The sequence below is a fragment of the Passer domesticus genome, chromosome 9 (genome assembly GCF_036417665.1).
Source record: "Passer domesticus isolate bPasDom1 chromosome 9, bPasDom1.hap1, whole genome shotgun sequence".
In the NCBI taxonomy this organism is placed as follows: domain Eukaryota; kingdom Metazoa; phylum Chordata; class Aves; order Passeriformes; family Passeridae; genus Passer; species Passer domesticus.
The window spans coordinates 5,768,568-5,790,955 of record NC_087482.1 but is presented as its reverse complement, the minus strand read 5'-3'; the positions used below and the strand labels follow the sequence as shown (position 1 = coordinate 5,790,955).

Genomic DNA, 22,388 nt, shown 5'->3' with positions numbered 1-22,388 from the left:
TGCAATCCAAGAGCTTCAACTCCTCATATTTGAAATTAAGGAAATTCCTTCCAATGGTATCCTGGCCCTGCTGAGGCAGTGGGATTTGTGCTGCTCACTTCAGAGGGGCCAGGAACTGAGGATCAGGTGGAGGAGGTGGTGAGTGGAGTCTGTGACCCGTCCTCACTCAGCTTGGTGGGGTAGTGCTGAAATAAATTGAGTTCTAGAGTCACTAAAGAGCAATGAATCCAACAGCCAGATGTGCAGACAGGGAGAGAGTGACTCCAGCACCCAGATGTGCAGACAGGGAAGCACGGCAGAGGTCCTGGTGGACAATTCCTAAACCCCTCGAGCCCCGGAGAGTGCTGGCAGCTTTGAGACCTTCTGTCCCAGGGGCTGTGTGTCCAGCTGACCCCAGGCAGCCTCAGGAGCTACTGTCCAGGGCACTTGTGCCCTGCCTGGGCAGGGCCCCGTTTGTCCTTTCCAGGGTCAAGTCCTGGGCTGCTCCGTGGAACCCCCAGGAGCTGGCAGTGCCTCGTGGCCACGGGCAGGGAGCCCCGGACCCCTCAGCCCAGCACCGAGTAAGTACTGCCCAGTTACTCCTTGTCCTCTGTTTGTGTGTCTCAGTTTCCAGCCCTGAAGGATCCTTTGCCACACGTGACCTTCCCAGTGTTTGAATTGCAGTTACACTTTGATAATCACCAGTGGATATTCCATTGTGCCCTGAACTTGGTGCATTTCCAGCCTTTCCAGGAGATTGTAGTGTGTTCTGGAAAGCCTGGCCAAGCTAATGCTCAGCTGTCAGTTAAACTAAACACTATGTTTGCTTCTGTTTTCTACAAATTTTAGGACATTCTTGAATTATTTTGTGGGAATAGTCAACTATGACCTCTTTCTGGAGGGCTGTAATTTCAGGATGCACATCTTCATCAATTTTTTTTTTTTGGTAGGTAAGTTCCCACTTACCATCATCCTCTGTGCCACTCTGAGCTGTGGGAGCCCTTTGAAGGTGACCAGTGAAACATCCTCTAGTGGAAGTAGAAGAATTTGCAGAGCTGTTCTTCACTGATGCTTCTATTCCTGGTTTAGAAATTAGGATTTGTAGAACTTTAGCAGATTTTGAGAAGACAAGAGGTTTGCACGTGGCAGTGCACTCACAGATTGTGGGAATGAGTCGTCATGCAATAAACAACTTCTCAAGCTCTTCTAAATAGCAACTTTTTAAAAACAGGTTCTTTCCCAAGAATTTTTGCCTTTTTTTTTTTTGTTGAAATAAAGAAATGCAAGATTAAAAGGACAGAAAAACAAAATAAAGATCTTCAAATGTTTTATCTGTATCTTTCTTCAGATTTTTGTTGACTTAACAATCAATGAATTCTATTTAACTTTGTTTTTTTCCAGTTGGCCTTAATGATTGATTTTGATTCAGAGTTTCATAAAAACAGGTATGGTATTTTAGCATATATTTATTTTAATAGTTGTGTAGTGTTTTATTCATCTCCACCCTGTGTTACAGCTGCATTAAATACACCTTTTCCAAAGGAATCTTTCTGGATTTTTACCCTGCTTAGTGATTTTGGTGCCATATTTTGTTGATGTAAAATTCCTGGAAGGGAACATAGCACAACCAATTTAATAGAAATATCTGAACCACACAAAAAATTCATGTTAGGTGTAGTTTTTTTAAGTAAGCCTTCTTTCTGTTTCCTATTATTTCAAGAATTAAAGACAAATCCTGTATTACTCAGCAAAAGTAAATCAACTTCAGGATGAGGCTGGTCATGAAAGTTAGGAAAATCTTAAATTAATATTTCTGCTGGAAGTACTTCCTCAGCTAAGCAAGACTTAAATGAAAGTTGTGTGTGCATGATGCTGACTTGAAGCCATCACTTCTTCACTTTTTCAAATCTTTAGATTTATCATTTTTGCCATGTGAATAATCACACATTTTTAGGGATAAAATGGAAAAAAAAAACAACAACAAAACCTTTATTTAGCATTTTTGCAGTAACTGAGATGTGAAATTAGCAGCATGGTTCACGAGACACAGCAGCTGAAAGCAGCCACAGGAGAGTGCAATCCATCAGCTCTGCTGGGTAACGGCACCACTGGAGCTTTCATTTATTTTTCATCCTTGGACACAGTGCTTTAGACAGGTCTGTGTAATGAGCAAAGCAAAAATAATCTGTCTTTAACAAGATGAGCAGAGGAAATTCATTCCAAGGCAAATGAAATATTAGGAGGGCATGATGGAAATGTCTTTTCTCTGCAGTTTCTCAGCTCTGCCACAGCACAGTGCCTGGTTTCTGATGAGGAGATGGGCCCTGGGTGAGTGTCCAGGGAAGTGGGAGAAGCAGGGACGGTGCAGGAGTTCTGTGACTCAGCAGTGGGATCAGAGTGAACCAAGGCTGGAAATTAGTTCATTTAACCATTGCCAGTCTGACTTTGTAGTGATTTTTTATAGGAGCAGAGCTCAGCTGAGTGTGGGGCCCTGAAGGGAGGTGCCCACCCCCTGAGCATCTTCCCCCTCCACCAGCTCCCCGTGTTCTCTTGGCTGATATTCCTTCACTTGCTGGCTAATATTTCTTTATGCCCATCTCCAACAAGGAAGAACATTTTTATTTAATGATTCATCCTGTATATTGTCCTTGCCATCTTTCTGGTAGTCTCGTGTCTCTCATTCTGCCTCAGCCCTTACACCAGGCTCCAAAAAATGACTCTGCTGTAATTAAAAATAACATCCAAAAAAACCCCAACCAAACCCCAAAAAACCAACCAACCAAACACACCCCTGCAATCAGCAGAGTTTGAGATGCTTCTGTTGTCCTTCAACCCCTGAAATTGGAAGAGCAGCAACATTTTCCAGCCCAGTGACGAATGCGCTGAATATTCCAATTCAGACTTGGAGCATTCCACGTGTTTATAGCCCTGAATTTTCATGGCATTTCAGCAGGTTTTAAAAATGTCCTTGATTATGTGCTAACTCCTCTGCTATGCCAATCTGTACATTTTCAAAATCTTTTGTTTGTGTATTTTGTGCCTAAAGGAGGAGGAAACTTTGTTTCTGCTCTTCCTATTTTTTTTCTACTAGTACAATATGCAGTTTCCTGGGCTGTTGCAATATTCCATTACCCTCCTCACAAATTTCCAGACTGCCAGCATAGCTTCATGCAAAAAAACCCACAAAAAACCCAAACAAACAATAACAACAACAACAAAAAAAAAAAAAAAACAAAAAAAAAAAAAAACCAAAAACAAAAAAAACCCCACAAACCCAACCTGTCTATATATTAGTAGTGAACCACAGGGGACATGTCCTCAGCAATTCCTCTGACTGCAGGAATTTGAAATGCCTTTGAAAAAAAGCTGGTGAAAAAGCACTGGCATTTTGGGTCATCTGTTTCTCTTCCCAGATGAGAAAAGGGAGAAACAGATGCCTCATTGAACTAATAAATAAATAATAAATTAAATTAATAATAGAAATATTTAACATAAATATATAAATAAATTATTTAATAGAAATACTTAAATTATTTAATATAAATAATGTAAATAATAGTTTATTAATATTGTACTAATAATTATTAATGAAATGTTCTTGAGTTCATGGAGCTCTTCCCTTGTCTCTGACATTACAGTGCAATGAAGGTTATTTTGGCAAAGAGCTTCTTGACCCATGTCCCTTCTGTATCCATTAATAGTGCCAAGATGTGCTTTAACCAGTTGCTGCAAGGTCTTTTTATAGCCAGCCTTGGCCTCTCACTCATCACTGTCCCCTGTGTGTGACATAAAGGCAGCACTCTCCAGGCTGGCCCACAGCTCCTTGGGTGCAATCCCACAGCAACAGCTTCTTTCCTGCACTGAGCTCAGGTCACCTCCCCTCGCTGAGCCAGAAACTTGATTTCAATACACTCTCCGGCACATTTTCCCTTGCTTGAGAAACTAAATCTTATTTGGCTGTTAAAAAAAATTATAGCGTGAAATAAAATATAAAATACTTCAAAACATGAGGCAATTTAGTGCTTCCTTTTAATCTAACATGGCAGAGCTGATGGACAATTTCCCTGCAAGTGCCACCTGACGTTGTGAGAGTCCCTTTGACTAACAGAATGTGTCTTTATTTTTCAGGTGGTTTCTTAGATGGCCACAGTCCAGTCAGTGTGAATGGACAAGAGCCTGGACGAATTTATTGATGTATTTATACAGTGACCATGTTAACATCTGGGTTTCAAACACATCACATCACTTGCACAGCCCACAACCAGGAGCAAAAGTGGAAATACCCGTTCCTGCCCTCACCTTTCCCAGGATTTCATATGTGAAACAGCTTTTTAAAAAAATGTTCCAAGTCAGGAGGTGATGCAATGAGCACATCATCGATGAGCACACGCCTGTGGGAAAGACAATTATGGATGTCAAGTGCAAAACTTTCATACCATCTGTCAGCTTGAACAGGAGCAAACAATGATTGCATAAAGAGAGGAGGAATTGTATGCATTTTCCTGGAAATGCTGCAAAGCCTGGTGAATGTTTTTGTAAAGTGGTTTAGTAACACTTTTTCAGTAAATAAAATATCTATGTCTCAAAGACCTAAATGTTATCAGGTCATTTTATTGCTGAATACCAGTTTTTAAGCAGCTGCTGGAAAAATATGGAAGAATAAAAAGGAAAGCTGAAGGGTATTTTTATTGTAGTCATTTACTGATCTCCACTTCTCTTGCATTAATTCCTTCTCAGGAAGAAATTTTTCCGCTTCTGTGTGGAATGGGCTGAAATGGACATCACTGTGGGAGTTGTGGTTGTTCACAAAATGTGGGTTATGAGGAGCTGTAACAGCTGAGGGATTGGATGGCCCAGGAAGGGAACCTGAAATGATGGGAACATGTGGATGAATACCTCAGTGGCAGAGACAGCAGAGAGGAGTCATAAATAAAAGTGGGGAAAGGAAAAGGTTGGGCATATTGCTGAAGCAAAAGAGAAAAATACTGTTTTAACTTTTTTTTTAGTAGATGGTGCAGTTCTGTGCAAGGCAGTTTGAAGATGTGTCAGGTCAGGGTGGAGGGATTCTGCAGAGAACTGCAGCTGCCAGCAGTGTGATTTCAGCTGTGGTTACACACAGCACTGGATGGGAGAAGATCTGTGGTGTGGCACCACTGGTGCCAGCGCAGGGACAGAGCATTCTCCGTGCCAGTGATGGTCCACCTGCAGTTTCGTGCTGTGGGTGTGATATCACCCCCTGTGACTGGAAAACCCCAGGTGTTTATTTATTCAGGATATCCCCACAATGCCATCCTCATGCTTGCTGAGTGAACACACAGGGTGGGGTGTGCTGGCTGCTGCCTCAGTTCTTGTGAACTTCATGATGAGGCATCTTTTCCCTGTGCTTCCCAACTGCCCAGCCTTGTTTTCACTCTTTGGATCATTTTCTTCAAGCAGTTTGTACCACGCTCTGTTTATCCTTTCTTTCAAGCTGCCACATCACCCCTACATCACCAGAACCTGCCTGACTTGTCTCAGGAGAGGGTGGCCTCAGTTTAACCCTTTCATTCCTGATATTCAGTCTGGCAGGTGTTGTGGGACCTGCACCTCTCCTGCCCAGGAAGATAAAAAACTAATTTTTTTATCATTTTTTACCTCTCCTGCCCAGAGCTGGGATGTGGCACTGGTGTGGCAGTGCCACCCAGGTCCCCTCAGAGGGACATGGTGTGGCTCTGCCCCATTAACCCCACGTGTCACAAGGCTGAGGCGTGTCCCCTTCTATCCATACCATCAAGCACTGGCACCTCATCACTGCACCTCAAAGATTGCCAAGTGCTGCACCCAGCTCAGCGTTCCCCACCCATTGTTTGCTGCCCGGGAGCATTAGACATCACCTCTTGCTTTTCCACCCTTCAAAAGCAAAAGAAGCAGGATAATGTTACTTAATGAGAGCTGAGCACATCCTCACCTTTTCCTGATCCCTCACTCTCAGCCCTTCTTGTTCCCTACTTGCAGTACAGTCGAGAGGCAACCAACATGGCAATTTATTTGTGCTACAACATTAAAGGATTTTCATTTTATGAGTCATAAGTAAAGGAAGCAAAATAAGTGAGTTCATTAAGCCTGTGTTTACTTGTTCTTTTTGCAAATGCCATTTTGTAACATTCTGCAGTTCCACACAGACCAAAGCAAAGTCAAGGCAGGTGGACATGGAGATGCCTAAAATGACAGAGTAGCAGCAGCCTTTAAAGGGATTATTTTATCTGAAATAAATAGTTCAAACAAATTAATTCTACCCTTGAGTAAATGAAGCTCAACACGCCTTTAACAGCCCTTCTGTGTCGGTGAGCAGCCCCAGCCACCTGCAGGTGAGGCAGCGGCTGGGGGGTGATGGTGCCACAAAACTGACCGTGACCTCCCGTACAGAAGGGGAGCACTGAGTGCTTCTCAGCCAGATTTCAGTGAATATCAGTAATTTCACACAGGTTTGGCACCTGGGTTTTTTAAAAAAAGACAAAACCTGCTGCCAGAGGGATGGCAGGGAAAGTGAAGGAGGAGGGGGATGCTCGGTGCAGGGCAGCGCTCTCGCAGGGCACAGCGAGCAGACAGGTCTTTGACACTTGTTTATGTGCGGGAAGGGCTGCAGGAGTGCGGGGCCGCTCAGGGGAGGTTGGAGCTGCCCACACCATCCTGCCCCGGCTCCCGACACACGGAGCAGGGGGAGTTAGGCTTGGATTTGGGAGATTCGGGGGCGATTTCCACGCTGCAGCCCAGCGTGTCCCGCAGCTCCAGGAGGGGAAGCAGCGATCCCTGCCTGCGGTGCTGCTCGCGGGCTGGCCTGCGCCGCGGCTTTCGCTTCATGAGGGCGATTCAAAGGCTGCACCAAGAGCTGCTTCTCGGCGGGACCGTGCGGCTCGGGCAAGAGCTGCCGGGCCGGGGAGGGGAGGGCACCAGGGAAGCCGTGAGGAAGCCGTGAGGAAGCCGTGAGGAAGCCGTGAGCGGCGTTACTGCGGGCCCTGCGAGCGAAGCGCGGCGCCGCGGGGCTGTGGGGCCGTGCCCGCCGCAGGTCACCCGGATGGAGCACATCCCCGCGGCTCCTGCGAGCGAAGCGCCGCCCCGTGAGGCGGTGAGGCCGCGGGGCTGTGGGGCTGCGGGCCGTGCCCCGCCCCGGCGGGGCCGGGCGCTCGGCGGTGCCGTCAGCGGAGCGCCGAGCGCGGCCATGAGCGCGGTGCTGCTGCTGCTGCGGGCCCTGCGCTCCGCCCGGCCCCGGCCCCAGCCCCAGCCCCAGCCCCGGGCCGGCCCCGCGGCCTGCGCACGGCCGCGCCCCGCCGCGCCTTCGCCAAGGAGCTGTTCCTCGGCACGCTGCGCAAGGTGGGTCCGCGGGGGGCGGTGGGGGCCGGCCGCGCCCGGGGGTCGCTGCCCTTTCACCGGCGGACAGCGGGGCTGGCACGCACCGGGGGCTCGTCCGCAGCAGCGCCAGGGCCTTTCCCCGCTGCTCATCCCAGCCCGGGCTGCGGGCGTTGCTGTGAGCCCTCGGCAGGGCCCGGCCCGGCCCGGCTGCCCCGCAGCCCCCGGGTCCAGCCCTGCGGAGCTCCCTGCCCTGGCTCTGTGTGCCCCTCAGCTGCAGCCGGGTAACTGAAGGGAGCCTTTGCACACAGAACAGGCGATGGGGCTCAGAGTGACCCAAACAACGCCGAGAGCCCCTGTGCCTGCCAGCCCCGCGGGTCCCCTGGGCGCTGCCTGTCGCCGTGCTCCCCCTCTGGGCATGCCGCTGAACTTGGATGGCTTCGTCCTCTGGTTGTTCTTCAAGGATGGAGGCTTCTTGTAAATCTCTGCCTACAGTTTTGGTAGGAAAGATTGGTGTTCTTGTGGTGCCTTGAGATGCCACTGGACAAAGAAGTTAAAATCTGAGATGGAACGCTGTATTTAGCAGAGTTTGTTACTGCAGGGCTTAGAGTGTGCATTTATCAGAGATTGCAGGGTGAAGTAAACGGAAAGAAGGAATAACTCAAATCCACTGAAATAAGTTGAGCAATAAAGTCTCCTGCAATGGAGCTTGTCAGATAAGGTGTTAAAACAGGCAGCACTCAGGCTCCACTGTGTTAAACCCCTCTACAGATGTGTCTCGGGTGTTTCTTCCCTCAAGTTTCAACACAGCAGCTTTCTGAAAACCTCTAACATTTCACAGGTCCTGAATTTTTGATGCTGATATATTGCTCAGAGTACCATGAACAGATTTGTGTGGACAGAGATAAATTCTTCTGTTTAAAAGGGGAAAGGCAGTAAAAATCAGAAGTGTTCTTCTCACGTAGCCTCCCACTCCTTGTGTTCCTTGTTTGTATTTTTTACCAATTCCAACCTGTCAGGCTGTGCTGCTTCCAGTTCATGGCCAGAACACCCTGGGGATGATAAGGAGTGGTGGGGCTCACTCACCTTTGTCCTCGAGGCATTAGCAGGTGAAATGTGCTGGGTGTTCGCAAGGGACAGTGCTCATGGGCTGAGCTTTGGAAACATCAAACTCATTTTTATCAGTCCCTGAATAGGGTTAAAACTCATGGGTGATGAAGAACTTTTGCATCCTCGTGGTTCTTAAAAGATCTCTTGATTTCTCCCTCATGTTTCTGTTGTTCAGTTAACACCCTCTGGTCTGGTTTTGATGTGAAATAAAGTTGGGTCCTGTGGAGCCCTATTTCTGTTTCGGGACATTTTCCACAATTCTTAATTTGCACAGTGTTTTAGAGTCTTTGCAAGGCATATCTCCCATGATTTTTATTTTAACTGCATGGTTCGTGTATTAAAAATTATTAAATAATTCTCCTATTCTCCTATTTTAGGAAGAAGTTTTTCCTTACCCAGAAATTAGCAATGAAGAACTGGCAGAAATCAACCAGTTTGTGGGACCTGTTGAAAAGTTCTTCAATGAAGAAGGTATATTATTGTGGTTTTATCCATGCAAGTGATTTAGTGATTACAAAATTATTTCACTATAGCAGTTCTATAAGGTGTTTCAAACATTTAATTTAGTTTATGCATTTATTGCTGCTCACACAGTGATGCTGATTCTGTAGCATGTCCATTTGTGGCTTTTTTGGGAAGTATTTGGGTGCTGATCAGAAGAATTAAATCTCCAAAACGGGAAAAACCAAGGATGTAAAAGAATTCTGGGATAAAGATAGGATTTGAAATTGGTTTTAGCTCAGCTGAATTGTGCTTCTAACTACTTCATACATTGTGATTTTTTTTTTCCTAGTTCTAGTTCCTAGAACTTTATAGCTGTCCTACTCTGCTAAAACTGACCGTGGCAAAATGCAGCAGAGATACTCAGAAATGCTGGCTCGTTGAGGAGTTATGAAAAATCAAAAGCATTTCTGTTTTTTCAGTATTAGAGTAATAATTCCATTTGGGAAAGGCCTTATTACCCGTCTGCATTCCAGAGAGCATTGCAGGGTGTTCTTCCATTCGTGCTGCCTTGGATAAGCCAATTCCAGAGCAATTGCAGAATAGTGGTTTGCACAGACAGCAATTTCTGGGGCAGTTAAACAGCACTGTCTCAGCCTTCCCATTGACAGAGGTTTTCCAAACTCTGTAGGAGTTTGGAGAAGCCAGTGATTGTCACACATCACAATTAGCGAGATCCAGGTGATTTAAACTGTAAAATTGTAGTGTTGCTCACTGACAGTAAATAAGGGATTTATTCAAATTACATTTTTTAACTCTTTGCTCTGTGGGGGGGAACATGGTTCATGGAGTAAACAGCCTGATGTTTAGGGAAGGAATAAAAGGGTCAAATTATGGAGTCTGGAGAAAGTATGATTCCTGTTTGTTTTCACTGCCATGGTACAGAACAGCTCTCTTAATCCCCCAAGAATCTAAAATCTCCTAAGAACAAGATTTTCTAATTTCCTCATTTATGTACTTTTTTTTTTCTTGTATTCACGACCTAGACTTAGTTCAGATAGAGAATCCTGAAAATACTTTGCTTATTCCAGTCTTGGAATCTGCTGGCATGCAGAACCAGTAGAAATGTTTGAGAAAATGAAATAAATGCTGCATTTTTCCCATTTCCAAGTCTTTTTCCTGAATATGTCATGAGGACAAACAGGATGGTCAGGCTGCAGCTAGAAAGAAGAAATTCTTGTGAAGCTGGGAATGAGAAGGGTCATGAGTGACTGTGGCCCTGGTGGGGGAATTCTGTAGCCTCCCAGCTGCTCTGGGCACTGAGAAACACAGTGTCAAATGAGAAAAAATTCTGTATTTGTAGTGGACTCGAAGAAAATCGATCAAGATGCAAAAATCCCACCCGAAACCTTACAAGGACTGAAGGACCTGGGTCTCTTTGGCATGCAGATTCCAGAGGAATATGGTGAGTAAATGCCACAGAAGAACATCTAGGGGTGCATTTTGTGCCGCTTTTGTACCTCTCCAGTTAAAGCTGCTACATTCCTGTATTTCTGTACTTGAAATGGATTTTTGGGGGAGCGGGGAAGTGGCACAAAAAATGTACTGAAATAAAACCTGGTGCCTGTTCCAGGTGGGCTGGGCCTGTCAAACACCATGTATGCACGTCTGGGAGAAATCAGCTCCCTGGATGGCTCCATTGCAGTGACCCTGGCAGCTCACCAGGCCATTGGGCTGAAGGTAATGCTGCTGCTCTGGGGCCAGGGCTTCTGCACAAATTGCATGGAAAAGGTGAAGTGAAAAATGTGGGGCTTAGGGGGAGCAAATCAGAATTACTGGCAAAGCATAAATCAGGTTGTTGGTGTCTGCAGCAGCCTCTGCCACTGGTTCAGTGTGAGACAGAAAGGCTGCATAGGAAGTACACAAGGAAGTTACTATTAGGATAATTGTTCTTAGGTGAATGAGTCCAAGTTGTTTTTTTTTAAATTGGCTAAACTTGTCTAAAGTACCTAGAATAAATAGAATTGAAACAGTATCAGGGGGGCTCAGGTGATGAGGAAGGAAAGAATTCAGAAAAGAGGAACTTTGGCTGGCTGGGGCTGCATGTTGGGGGGCCTAGAGGAGATAACTCATCTGAGAGAAAGTGTGTCAGTTTTGAACTTGAATATAGCCATAGGTATTTACCTTTTTAGTGCTGGGTGGATGGCAGAAAGAAGCTTGAAACCACACTCAGTTTGTTATAGCAAGAGAAGATTCCTTGTGGAATTGAGCAGAGAATGCTAATGAAAAAATATTTTAATGACTGACAAATAATACAGTCTTGTTGATTAAACTGTCTCTTGCTATGCCATAAAACTTGCAGATGAAGCTTTCTAAACATGCTGGAGCTTGTCAGCTCCCTCTCTTTTCCCACAGGGTGATGCTGCAAAGTTTCCTGTGCTTGTTTCTGCAGGGGATCCTCATTGCTGGCACCGAGGAGCAGAAGGCCAAGTACCTGCCCCGCCTGGCCTCGGGGGAGCACATTGCTGCCTTCTGCCTCACCGAGCCCGGCAGGTGCTGCTGCCCCACAGCCCCACAGGGGCTCACTGCCTTAGCTGCATTGCTTCATACCTTCAGGCTTCTTTATCTGGGGCCCATGGCTTCAGTATATACATCTGTGGCTTAGTTTTGGTATTTCAAGGAACACTCCAATTACTCTTTCCCCAGCATGCTGCTTTTGGCAGTGTCCATGAAATCCTTGATTCTTGTTCTCATCCCAGGAATTCATTTACTTGAAAGGATGCTTTGTGCTACGTCAGAAATAATGTGCTGTGACTGTTCTGGGATGCTTTCAGTTCTTATTCAAAATATAAAAGCCTGTTTTGAAGGAGCTACCAAAACTAAAAGGAAGAATTTTTGTTGTCACTTAAGTGAGAGGCTCATTGTGTGTTCACATAGCTCAAAGTGTAGCTCCAAAATGTTGCTTTTGTGGCATTCTACACAGTCTGGTCAGGTTATAATCCTGATAACATGGTAATGAGAAGAAATGTCCCCTCAGGTAACTTTTAGAACTGTTCAATCTAGTGAGCTTCCTTGTTAGTTAAAACCTAAAATTTATATACTGCTATTTGAGACCCCCTCCTTTTTACAGAATAGGAAGAGGGGGAATATGCAGTTTTGTTTTTTTAAAGCATGTTTACTTCTTTAAACATTAGTAACTTGTTTGTTTTCTAGTGGGAGTGATGCTGCATCCATCCAGACAAGGGCAACCCTGAGTGAAGATGGGAAACACTTCCTGTTAAATGGCTCCAAGGTACCTACTCACAGACTGGGAACAGGAAAGGGGTTTCTTACAAATGTAGGAAGTGTTCTTGTCTTTTGCATCAGTCTGGAACTGGGAGGTTTCCAAGCTAGAGGAGAATGACCCTGTCAAAAAGATTAGGCACAAAGGGAATAGAAAATTATTGTTAGAGAATTACTGCATTAAACTCCTGGTAAGGAAAATGGAAAACTACCCTGGGTTCTTTCTCTGTTGGCCATTTGTGTGTTCAGCTTCAGGGCGGGTTGGTTTCTTAGTAAATCAGCCCCTTCCATGACGGCTTAGGTAAAAGGAAACCTGAACCTGTATTTGACATCTCTTCATTCTGCAGGCTAGATTTTAAAATACAACTTGATATTTAATTAGAAATAGGTCTGCCTGGAACCTTTCTGTTAAAAGAAACCGTGACAAAAGCCAGTCTTGAAGAAATCAGAGATGTCCTGGTTTCAGCAGTATTGGATGCGTTGCAGACTTGGTCTGTAGTTGTTGATCCATTTGTGGTGTGAAGAGACCCACCCTGGGGGAGAGGCTGATCAGAGAATTTCTCATCAGAGTTAATTTTTGGCCACAGGGTTTGTCCAGTCTGCATTGCCCCTGTATCTCTCAGGTGCCAGCAGCAGCAGGATGGACCAGCTTTTGTGGAAATGCACTGTGGATTTTAATTTAATGCATATTGATACTACATTCTGGTTTTAAAGTTGCTCTAAACTGAGCACATGTGGTCAGCTCTCCTCAGAAATGTGCTCTCCCTGGGAGCAGACCCTCATTAGAACTGAAGGGAAGGAACAGCAATTTTTCAGCACTCTGTTCTTTTCCCAGCCTGTTACAAAACCCTGGAGGGCTGTGCCCACAAAATCAGCACATTTACCTTTCTTACACATCTTCCCTCTCTCAAAACAGGTCTGGATCTCCAATGGTGGCCTGGCCAGTATTTTCACAGTGTTTGCCAGGACAGAGATTGTGGACAAGGACGGGCAGGTGAAGGATAAAATCACTGCTTTCATCGTGGAGCGGGACTTCGGGGGCGTCACCCATGGGAAACCCGAGGATAAACTGGGCATTCGAGGCTCCAACAGTAAGAGCCACCTAAAACTGTTAGCAGAACTTGTTTTCATAGTTTAAGGTTTTATTTTGGTTGGATCATCTGAATTCAGGGGCAAATCAATACGTATTCCATGTTACAGTATAAGTTTCATGTTTCTTTAGCTGGCTTTTCCCAGGAGCCCTTCCTGACGCAGGGTCTGAAATAAGAAATCCAATTTGTGGAGTTCATTCACTGTGCAGTGAAAGAAATCATTCAGGAGACTCAGTGGCCAATAGGTTTAATCTAGAAGTCCACGTTCTTCAGCTCTTCTAAGCTTTGTAATGATTGCATCTTTTCACCATCTTGGTGACTGTTCAGTCAGTTCCTTAGAACTAGAAATAAAGACCAAACTGTAGTTCTCTGTTTACACAGTGTATATTCATAATATTTTAAATATTTTACATCAATAACTGATGTCAACTACAGCCTTTTCCCAAATTCTCACTTCTTTGGCGAAGCATGTATAATTCTGTCATAAACAATGCATTAGGAAGACTTCATTTCCTGCTACAAATAGTGACTTAAGTTCCTGAATGTCTTTTAAGTATTTCTGTGTCATATTTGATCAAGTGTTAATTCTGTGTTTCAGCCTGTGAAGTACATTTTGAAAACACCAAAGTGCCTATAGAGAATGTAATTGGAGAAGTTGGAGGGGGATTTAAGGTAAGCAGTGGAGAATAACTACTGGTGATTTATAGAAGTCTGAAGGAGGCTGTTTCCCCCCGTGCTGAAGTTTCCTTGTGGGTGGTGTGAGCACTGCCACACTCTAGGGTACAGGAAGAGAGATTCCCCCATTGATCTGTAAATTGGTGTCACTGGACAGTGCACAGTGTGCCATCATCTCAGATTTCTGTGTTTCTTCTCTTCTTGTTGGGCTTTTGGTTGTTTGTTGTGGTGTCCCCTCAGAAGAGGGAGTGACTTCAGCTGCCCTTCTGCCCTGAATGGAGGACATGTCCTCTGCTGGTTCCAGAGCAGAATGTGGGAAGGGAGACACCCTGGCACAGGCTGTGTGGATGTCACAGGGAGTGCTGGAGGCATGCCCAGCTCCAAGGTGCCCTGGCTGTCAGGTGCTTCTCCAGGGCTGCCCTGTTGCACAGGGAAATGCTGGCAGGACCCCAGGAAAGAAAACCACAGGTGGCCTTGCAGTGTAACCTTTCTCTGAGAGTGTGACCTGGGGAGTTGCTAACCTGCTCTTACTCCTTCTCCATTTCTTATTCCTGCTGTAGCAGGCAAGTCCAGGCCTAAGTGCTAAAAGAAATTATTTTCCTTAATGTAGTAGAGATTAAAAGAAGATTGTTATGGTGCCTTCCTGACAAGTTAAAATGTAGGACAGTGACTTCTTTCCTAACAGGCTTTGACATGAGTCACCCATGTTGAGAAACAACACTACAGACACCAGACTCCAAAATCTATTTTTTTTACGTTATTGGTCTGTATTTCATTTCTATACCTCCTTTCTTATCCCTTCTGTGATGTGTTGCTGAAAGCCACCTGAGGCAGAGAGCAGCCATCACAGGTCAGCTGCAAGGAGAAATACTGTGGTTTTCTTCATCTGATAAACTGGAGCCGTGCTGTCCAGCTGGAATGTTGTTTACCAGCTGCAGATAAATGCATTTTTATCTACATTTTACCTTCATCTAATTAGAGATTATTTCCAAGTCACCGGATCATCTACTTCAGATACAAAATTGGATGTAATGGGTGGCAGGAAAAGCCCAGTTTTGAAGCATTTTCCTTGGGATGCTGAGAGCTGTGGTGGCTGATGTGAGGGCACTCTCCAGGACTGGCAGTGTGTCCCAGTGAGGAGTGAAATCCAGGGAACACAGAAGCAGGAAGCAGTGACCTAAGGAGAATGTGGCCTAAACCCCATCTGTTTCTTCACAGGTTGCCATGAATATCCTCAACAGTGGAAGATTTAGCATGGGCAGTGCATCTGCTGGAATGATTAAGAAGTTGATAGGTGGGTGAATTGGGAGCTCTGCATGGCTGGGTGCCAGCAGAAACTGCTCTGCCTGAGGCAGATCATGCAAGACATTCAGAGTGGGAGCAGGAGTCTTGACCTTGTCATAACAGGCTTTGATATCTTTAAAACACGAAAATATGGTTTTGAAAAATTAAATTAAAAGCCTGCTTGCAGAGGTTTTGAAATAAAGGTCTTTTTCCTTTTGTACAGTGTAGATTCAGTTCATAGAGTGGGAGGTTATTGCCTCTGTTGGACTTCCCTGAGGTAAAATGTTATTCCCAACAAAAAAACCTCTGTACTATTGATTTTAGAAGGTGTAATCTCCCCTGGAACCTCCCACCTGAATAACTGGCTCAAAGCTGCACACAGTAACTAGGGCTAAAACTGCTTTCTGCCAATTATTAGCCAAAACAGTAACAGAAGTCTCTCTAACCAATTAGCACCAAACCTGATCACTTCTCTTAAGAGTACAGGTTCATACCTCTGGTTCAAAAGCCTTTGACAGGCTGGTCCCACACTTGGTCAACAACATCAGTGTGAGGGTGATTTTCACAAAGTGCTGCTTCTGGAACAGCCAGGGGGCTCCTGGGCACAGACTGGAATGTCACCGCCCAGGGAAGGACACCAGCTGCTGGAATGGTCTGTCACAGCCCTTCTGAGAATGACTTGTTTTTCTTTCTTTGAAGAACTGACATCAGAGTATGCTTGCACCAGGAAACAATTCAATAAGAAACTCAGCCAGTTTGGATTAATTCAGGTAACAAAACATGAAACACCTAAATCTCTGTGCGAAGTGCCAGGACATAGATTGCATTGGGTGTATTTTGGCTGTACTGGTTTAAAGGATTTGCTAGAAATTTGTGTGAACCTGGTGCTGACTTCTGTACACTGATCTTTTAAATGTCCAGAATGATAAATGTATAAAAGTATTTTTTATTTATTGTTGTTTCAAAGTGGTACTTTTTATTGATTGATTAATTTGATGATGTAAAACATATAAGAACTGCAGGTCTTTTTAAGTTTGAGGGTTGATTGTGGACTTTTGCATCTGAATTTCTGTACGATTCCTCCTGTTGCTGTGTGGCAGGAGAAGTTTTGTTTGATGGCTGTGAAAGCCTACGTGATGGAGAGCATGGCTTACCTGACTGCAGGGATGATGGACAGGCCAGGCTTCCCTGACTGCTCCGTCGAGGCTGCCATGGTCAAGGTAACCAGGGCTGGGAAAAGGCTCAGTGTTCAGCCTGCAGAGGGCTGAGAACTCAGGGCTGCATTTAGAGGAGAGAAGCACTGCAGCCAGGTGGAATGACAGATACTGTTCTGTCTGTACCCCACAAGCTCAGACTCGTGCAAAATAAAACCTGCAGGGAACAGGTTGAGAATGTCACAGCCGCTGAGCTGGCGTCTGAGGAGGCCTCACATGAGCACTGGGACACTCAGTCACACTCCAGCTGCCATCCTGGCCAAGCTGCTGCTGTGCCAGCTTTCCCAGGGAGCTGATGGCACAACAAACCCTGTGGAATATCCAGGCTGTGGCTGTCAGGGTGTCCCTCATGGTCACTGCAGAAAACTCCTGCTCTGGGCTCCAGCCAAGCAGCTGCAGCTGCTCTCCCTGTGTGGGGCTGCCCCTGTCCCTGGAATGTGGAGAGTGCCCTGTGCATTGCATCACTAAATTTGACAAACCCCTGAGCCACAGGGATACTGCTCCAGGACCGGTGTAACACACAGAAAACGCTGCAGCAGTGTCCTGTGGATACAACCCCAGAGCAGGGCATCCTGTGTTTATTGCTGATTTATTATCTACTCTCTGCTGATCAAACCCTGTTCCATGGCAGGTGTTCAGCTCTGAAGGTGCCTGGGCATGTGTGAGTGAGGCTCTGCAGATCCTTGGAGGCCTTGGCTACATGAAGGATTATCCTTATGAACGCTACCTCAGAGACACCAGGATCCTGCTCATCTTTGAGGCAAGTACCAGGATCCCCTTTTTCTGCAAACTGCAGTTCACACCTCCTATAAAGGGGAGTAGAAACCTGAAGGTTTGATTGACCAGGATCTTGTTCCTTCAGCTGCAAAGTCTCTAACAGTAAAACTGCAGGACTAACCTTGTTTTCTTTGGAATATCAATAGTAGTTCCCTATAATAAAATAAGCTATGATGGCTTTTACAGACTGACCACAGTGTGAGTTACAGCAGTAACCTTTCCTCTTGTGTGCTTCTCACAAGAGAAGCAGAGAAACTCATAAAAGATCAACTTAGACATTTAATTAACTTATTGATGGCTATTTAAATTAAAAGAAAGGTTGGTTCTGAAGCTTGTTCTCTTTCCAAGCTGGATTGTCAGTGACCCATCATGTGCACATCAGAGTCACTGTCAGACTTGATTTTAACTCAGCTCATTTTGAGCAGTTCTACAACTATTCAAATATTCCTTCACTGGAACAGTGCAGAGCATTTTTAATCAAAATGCATTTTGTCTGTTTTCTTTTGCATTGGGGTATATTTGTGTGTTTAATGATGAGGGGCTCAACTTCTGCAATGCCCCATGAAATCAGAATTAAAACTGAGATAAAGCAAAAGGCGGCAGTTTATGTGTGGGGAGAGTCATCATGTGGTACTGGAGCAGTGGGAAGAGCACAGGGGCACAACAGACCTGCTTGGAAAACACTATTGTAAACTCTGGTTACCCACCTTCTCACTTTCTCTTCTGCTTTTTCCAGGGCACCAATGAAATCCTGAGAATGTACATTGCACTGACAGGGATGCAGCATGCAGGGAAGATCTTAACTGACAAAATTAAGTATGTTCTTATTTATTCTTAATAGTTTTAAATAAACTAAACAGAATCAGATAACTTTATAGATAAGAGGACAAACTGCAGGGAATACCTGCAGTATTTCTATTTATTGTCTGTAAAAGTTCACTGTTACAGGGACTCTGTGTTTTTAATGGGATGGTTCATAGATTTAGGAATTGTAGCATTTAATGCATTTTATCTTGGACTTTTACACAAGCTGTAATTATTTCTTTCAAGACCAGTAATTAATATTTTGTATCTGAATGAAGTTGTATTGACACAACAGCTGCATTGTGCATATTGAGTACTGGTCTCTGGAATTCCTTGTGGGTGTCTTGGAGAGCAGCTGATGACTCTTAAGGCTCCACAGTTGTTCTCCAGACTTCACAGCAGTGGATCAGGACTTGGTGCTAAAGTATTTGGAATTCCAACTGGTTGTGTCTGAACCTCTTGGAATTTTTTTTAACAGCCATTCTTTCCCCAACATTTCAGAGCAATCAAGAAAGGAAACGTGGGAGTGGTGCTGGGGGAGTTCCTGACCAGGTTACAGGACACCCTGGGCAGGAAGGTGGATCTGGGGCTTGTAGGTGACAGTGGGGTGGTGCATCCCAGCCTCCAGGTAAGGGCCTCTCTGCTGAGCTCTTGTGTTTGTTCCCTTTGCTGCTTGCCACAATTTCATCTCCTGTTTTTGCAAACCAAAATGTATACCTAGGGGCAGTGAGATTTTCCAGGGTAAGCAGATGTTGGCACCATGACAGGGTAAGAAGTTACAGTTATTGTCCAGGTATCAAGGGAGGATGAAGGCTGCTCTAAGCCTGTGTTTATACCAAATCCAGTTTTAGATCCATTTGGATAATTTGTATAAATTGAGCCTTCACCATATGAAAGCGTTTTTAATAGCTGCCCTTTGTTATAAGGTTAGTTACAAAACAGGAGTTTTTCCTGTTTAATTGGAACAGAGTTTCAGGTCAGAATGACTGTGAATTACACATACACATACTTGCTTAATCACTTAGGAAAAGGTTTTTATGACCAAAAATGAATGTTCTGTTAATAGGAAAAAGATAAGGTATATTTTTCATGGGGCGTTCTGTTAGTTACTTTTGTTATCATAAGCCTATACTAAAAGTTACTGAGGGTAAACTCCAGAAAATTGTAATGGATCTTTGAGAGAAAGAAATGCGCCTGTCTGGCTTTTAGCAGCAAGGTGGATGAATGTTAAAAAAGAGAAAATCCAGTATCCTCTTTAAAGGGGGTGGGGGTATGTTGCTTTTCTGTTATAAGACTACTCAAATTGTTCTATTTTGTGTTTTGTTTTATAGGAGAATGCCAAGAAACTTGAAGAAAACGTTTATTATTTTGGAACTACAGTCAGGGGCCTGCTAAGTAGGTTTGGCAAGGTAACTATTTATTTTGTCTGTTGTCTTTGTTACTGAATAGTTTATGCTCAGGGCCCCACTGGAACCTGCAGGGGACTGAGTGTGGCAGGACCAGCACTTCCTTCACATGACACCTTCTCACTGGGTGTGAGAAAACACACTGACATTAGGTACTCAGTGTAATGGGCAAGTTACATTGTTAGAACCAAAACCAAAGTACCAGCACCCTCAGTGAATTGGTTGTTTTCTTCTTGTGTAAGCACAAATCCTGCTGCTACAGGCATTTAACAAAGTGGTTTAAGGCACACATCAATATTACAATTTTACAAGTAGAATTTAAAAGGTGCAGCTTAGTAAACCCAAAACTAACAATGATAATTTCTGACCTAGGCTAGAACGGGTTTATGCGAAATAAAGCTGGACCTAAACATGAAGTATGGACAGTGATATTTGGTTAAAGTTTTAAATTGGCAAACCACAAGCAGATAATGATTTTCTCTCTCCCAGACAATAGTGGATGAGCAGCTGGTGCTGAAGAGAGTGGCAGATGTGGTGATTAATTTGTATGCAATGACTGCAGCCATCTCCCGGGCCAGCCGCTCCATCAGCATCGGGCTCAGGAACCATGACCACGAGGTGAGTGTCCCTCAGCACCAACCATTCCCACTCAGGCTGTGCTCCTGGCAGCAGGCAGGCTGCATCTCTGGGGAATTACAGCAAACTCTCCCATAAAAGTGCAGCAGAACGTGGCTAAACCTGCCAGAGTGCAGGAGCCTCTCAGGGGCTCTGCTTGTTGAGCTGCACACTTTCAACATGTTTAAAATACTTCTTTAACACATACACAGACATTTAGAACCTCACCACAACTCTGCACGTTCTCTCAAATCTGTTAACACCATGCAGTTCTTCCCAAGCTCTTTCCATATAATCATTAATAAAAACACATAAGCACAACAGTATTTGGGCAGCACAGCTCAGGTCAGGACAGGACAGTGCTTATTTAGTAGCTCATGTAAAGTTTCATGGTAACAGTGGTGTTGCAGCACAAGAAAAATTTGCTCCAGATCAGTGTGAAAACAAATCCAACGTGATGAAGGTTTGGCTTTGGCCTTGAGACTTTGCTCTTTGTGTGAGCCCTGCTCTGGATTGATTCCCAATCAGTCTTGGAGTAGCTTCTGGGCGAAGGCTCATCCCAGCCCTGAGCCTTGGCAGTTCTCTGGCCTCAAAGGGACAGCTGAGGCTGCACTGCACATGACTGGGGTTCAGGGCACCATCATCAAAGAGCTTTGAGATGTTTCAATTACTGTATTCTTACTACATGGTTTTTGTTATGAAATTCATTCACTATTTTTAAACTCAGTTTTACTCCTTTTCCAGGTGCTTCTTACAAATATCTTCTGCACAGAAGCCTATTTCAAGAATAATTATGCCATGGCTCAATTAGAAAAATGTAAGTACTATAAAATAGTTCTTACGCTCTTCTGTCTTTCAGACTGTAATCAAAAAAAGGTGAGTTTGATGTGACCAACAAAAGAGTTTGGCTCCGCTTTTAATTGAAACAAGCAGCAGAGCTGGAACCTGTTGAAAAGAGTCTCTTCACTTCATAGCTAAAGCCAACTGCCAGCGTTCCTTATTGAGGAATATAATATCTACATTTCATGTATATACTTCTGACAAGTAGCTGATAGAAATGAGGGATTTGGACTCTTTGGGAAGTACTGACCAGCTGGGCATTGGGTCTCTGAAGCTCAGTCTGTAATAACCAATCTTTTTCAATAGAGAATGTTCAGTTTCTTCCTGGCCCTCACACTCTTGCATTTGTGTTCAAAAACACTTCTTGAAAGAAATTTACAACAGCTCTTTGTGGTCCCTTAGTTGACTTTTCTCTCTTTCTCCACAGATGCTGATGAAAACCTGGATGATTCCATTAAAAAAGCTGCAAAGCAGATCCTGGAGAAGAGGGCATACATCTGCTCTCACCCTCTGGACAGGACCTTCTGATTCCTCCCTGAGAGCAGGCACTCATGAATGTCAGTCAGGGAGGAATTTGCTGCAGTTCCAGTATTTGGCATCTTAAAAGCATCTGTTATTTAATGTCTTTACTAAATGTAACTGTGTAAAATAAAACTTCTTTCTAACCAAAATTTCATAGGAAAAGGATAAATACAGAGATTTCATTTAAAGCTGAAGTTATTTTATTACAGACATACATATATATATATATATATATATATATATATATGTCTGTTTCCCCTGTAACTGGATAAAGACAGGTGAGGTTTAGATGGGGAGATGTTTCTTCCTAGGAAGGGACTGTGGGGTTTCTCAGTATTTTTGTACTTCAATCAGCTGCTCATTCACTGAGCAAGCCTGAAAGACTTGGGTATACCTGTGTTTGAGGATTCCAGGATGAGGGAAGAGATGAGAATCTTGACTCCATGTTTCAGAAGGCTGATATATGAGGATATTATATTAAAGTACTACACTACAACTATACTAAATAGAGAGAAAGAATTCATCAAAAAGCTGGAAGGGAAAGCAAAGGAATGAATAACAAATCTTGTGACTGTTCACAGCTTTAACACAGGTGGCTGTCATTGCTCATCAAGTAAAAACAATTTCACATGCTGGGTAACAATTCTCCAAATCACATTCCAAAGCAACAAAACATGGAGAAGCTGAAGCTTCCCAGCTTCACAGGAGAAAAGACCCTGGAAAAAGGATTTTTCATAAAATGTGTCTGTGACACTCGTAGAATGAGAACAGTTCTGTTTAGGAGCCCAAACATTGGTGCTAAACAGGTTTATTCTCGGTTTTTGGGGGCAAGAGGAAAGAACTGAAGCCAGTTACTGTAAAATGCCTGCACAAGCACCGGTGCAAATCACAGCCAAAGGAAGGCTGAAGCCAGTCCCACAACCACAGCCCAAGCAGCCAGAGATCCTCCTTCAACCCTGGCTGCATTGAAGCCCCACTGACTGCCAAGAAGAAAAGCGCCCTACTGAGAGCAAGCAAACTTA

At 44.4% G+C, this 22,388-nt stretch overlaps 1 protein-coding gene across 1 annotated transcript; it reads left to right on the top strand.

The window, feature by feature from the left end:
• The first annotated feature begins 10,494 nt into the window (after positions 1-10,494).
• Positions 10,495-21,515, top strand: LOC135307568 (complex I assembly factor ACAD9, mitochondrial-like). The gene is made up of 15 exons (XM_064431975.1): positions 10,495-10,596; positions 11,309-11,409; positions 12,070-12,148; positions 13,055-13,229; positions 13,828-13,901; positions 15,123-15,198; positions 15,888-15,958; positions 16,289-16,408; positions 17,034-17,162; positions 17,916-17,995; positions 18,485-18,611; positions 19,315-19,392; positions 19,879-20,007; positions 20,749-20,821; positions 21,272-21,515. The coding sequence occupies exons 1-15, from the start codon at positions 10,513-10,515 to the stop codon at positions 21,370-21,372; spliced, it is 1,497 nt and encodes a 498-aa protein (XP_064288045.1). The 5' UTR covers positions 10,495-10,512; the 3' UTR covers positions 21,373-21,515.
• Positions 21,516-22,388: the final 873 nt, after the last annotated feature.

Coding starts and splice junctions, on each gene's coding strand:
- LOC135307568 (XM_064431975.1), top strand. CDS start 10,513: ATGTATGCACGTCTGGGAGAAATCAGCTCCCTGGATGGCTCCATTGCA. Junction 12,149..13,054: donor TCCTGTTAAATGGCTCCAAG/GTACCTACTCAC, acceptor CTCTCAAAACAG/GTCTGGATCTCCAATGGTGG. Junction 15,959..16,288: donor GCCAGTTTGGATTAATTCAG/GTAACAAAACAT, acceptor GCTGTGTGGCAG/GAGAAGTTTTGTTTGATGGC.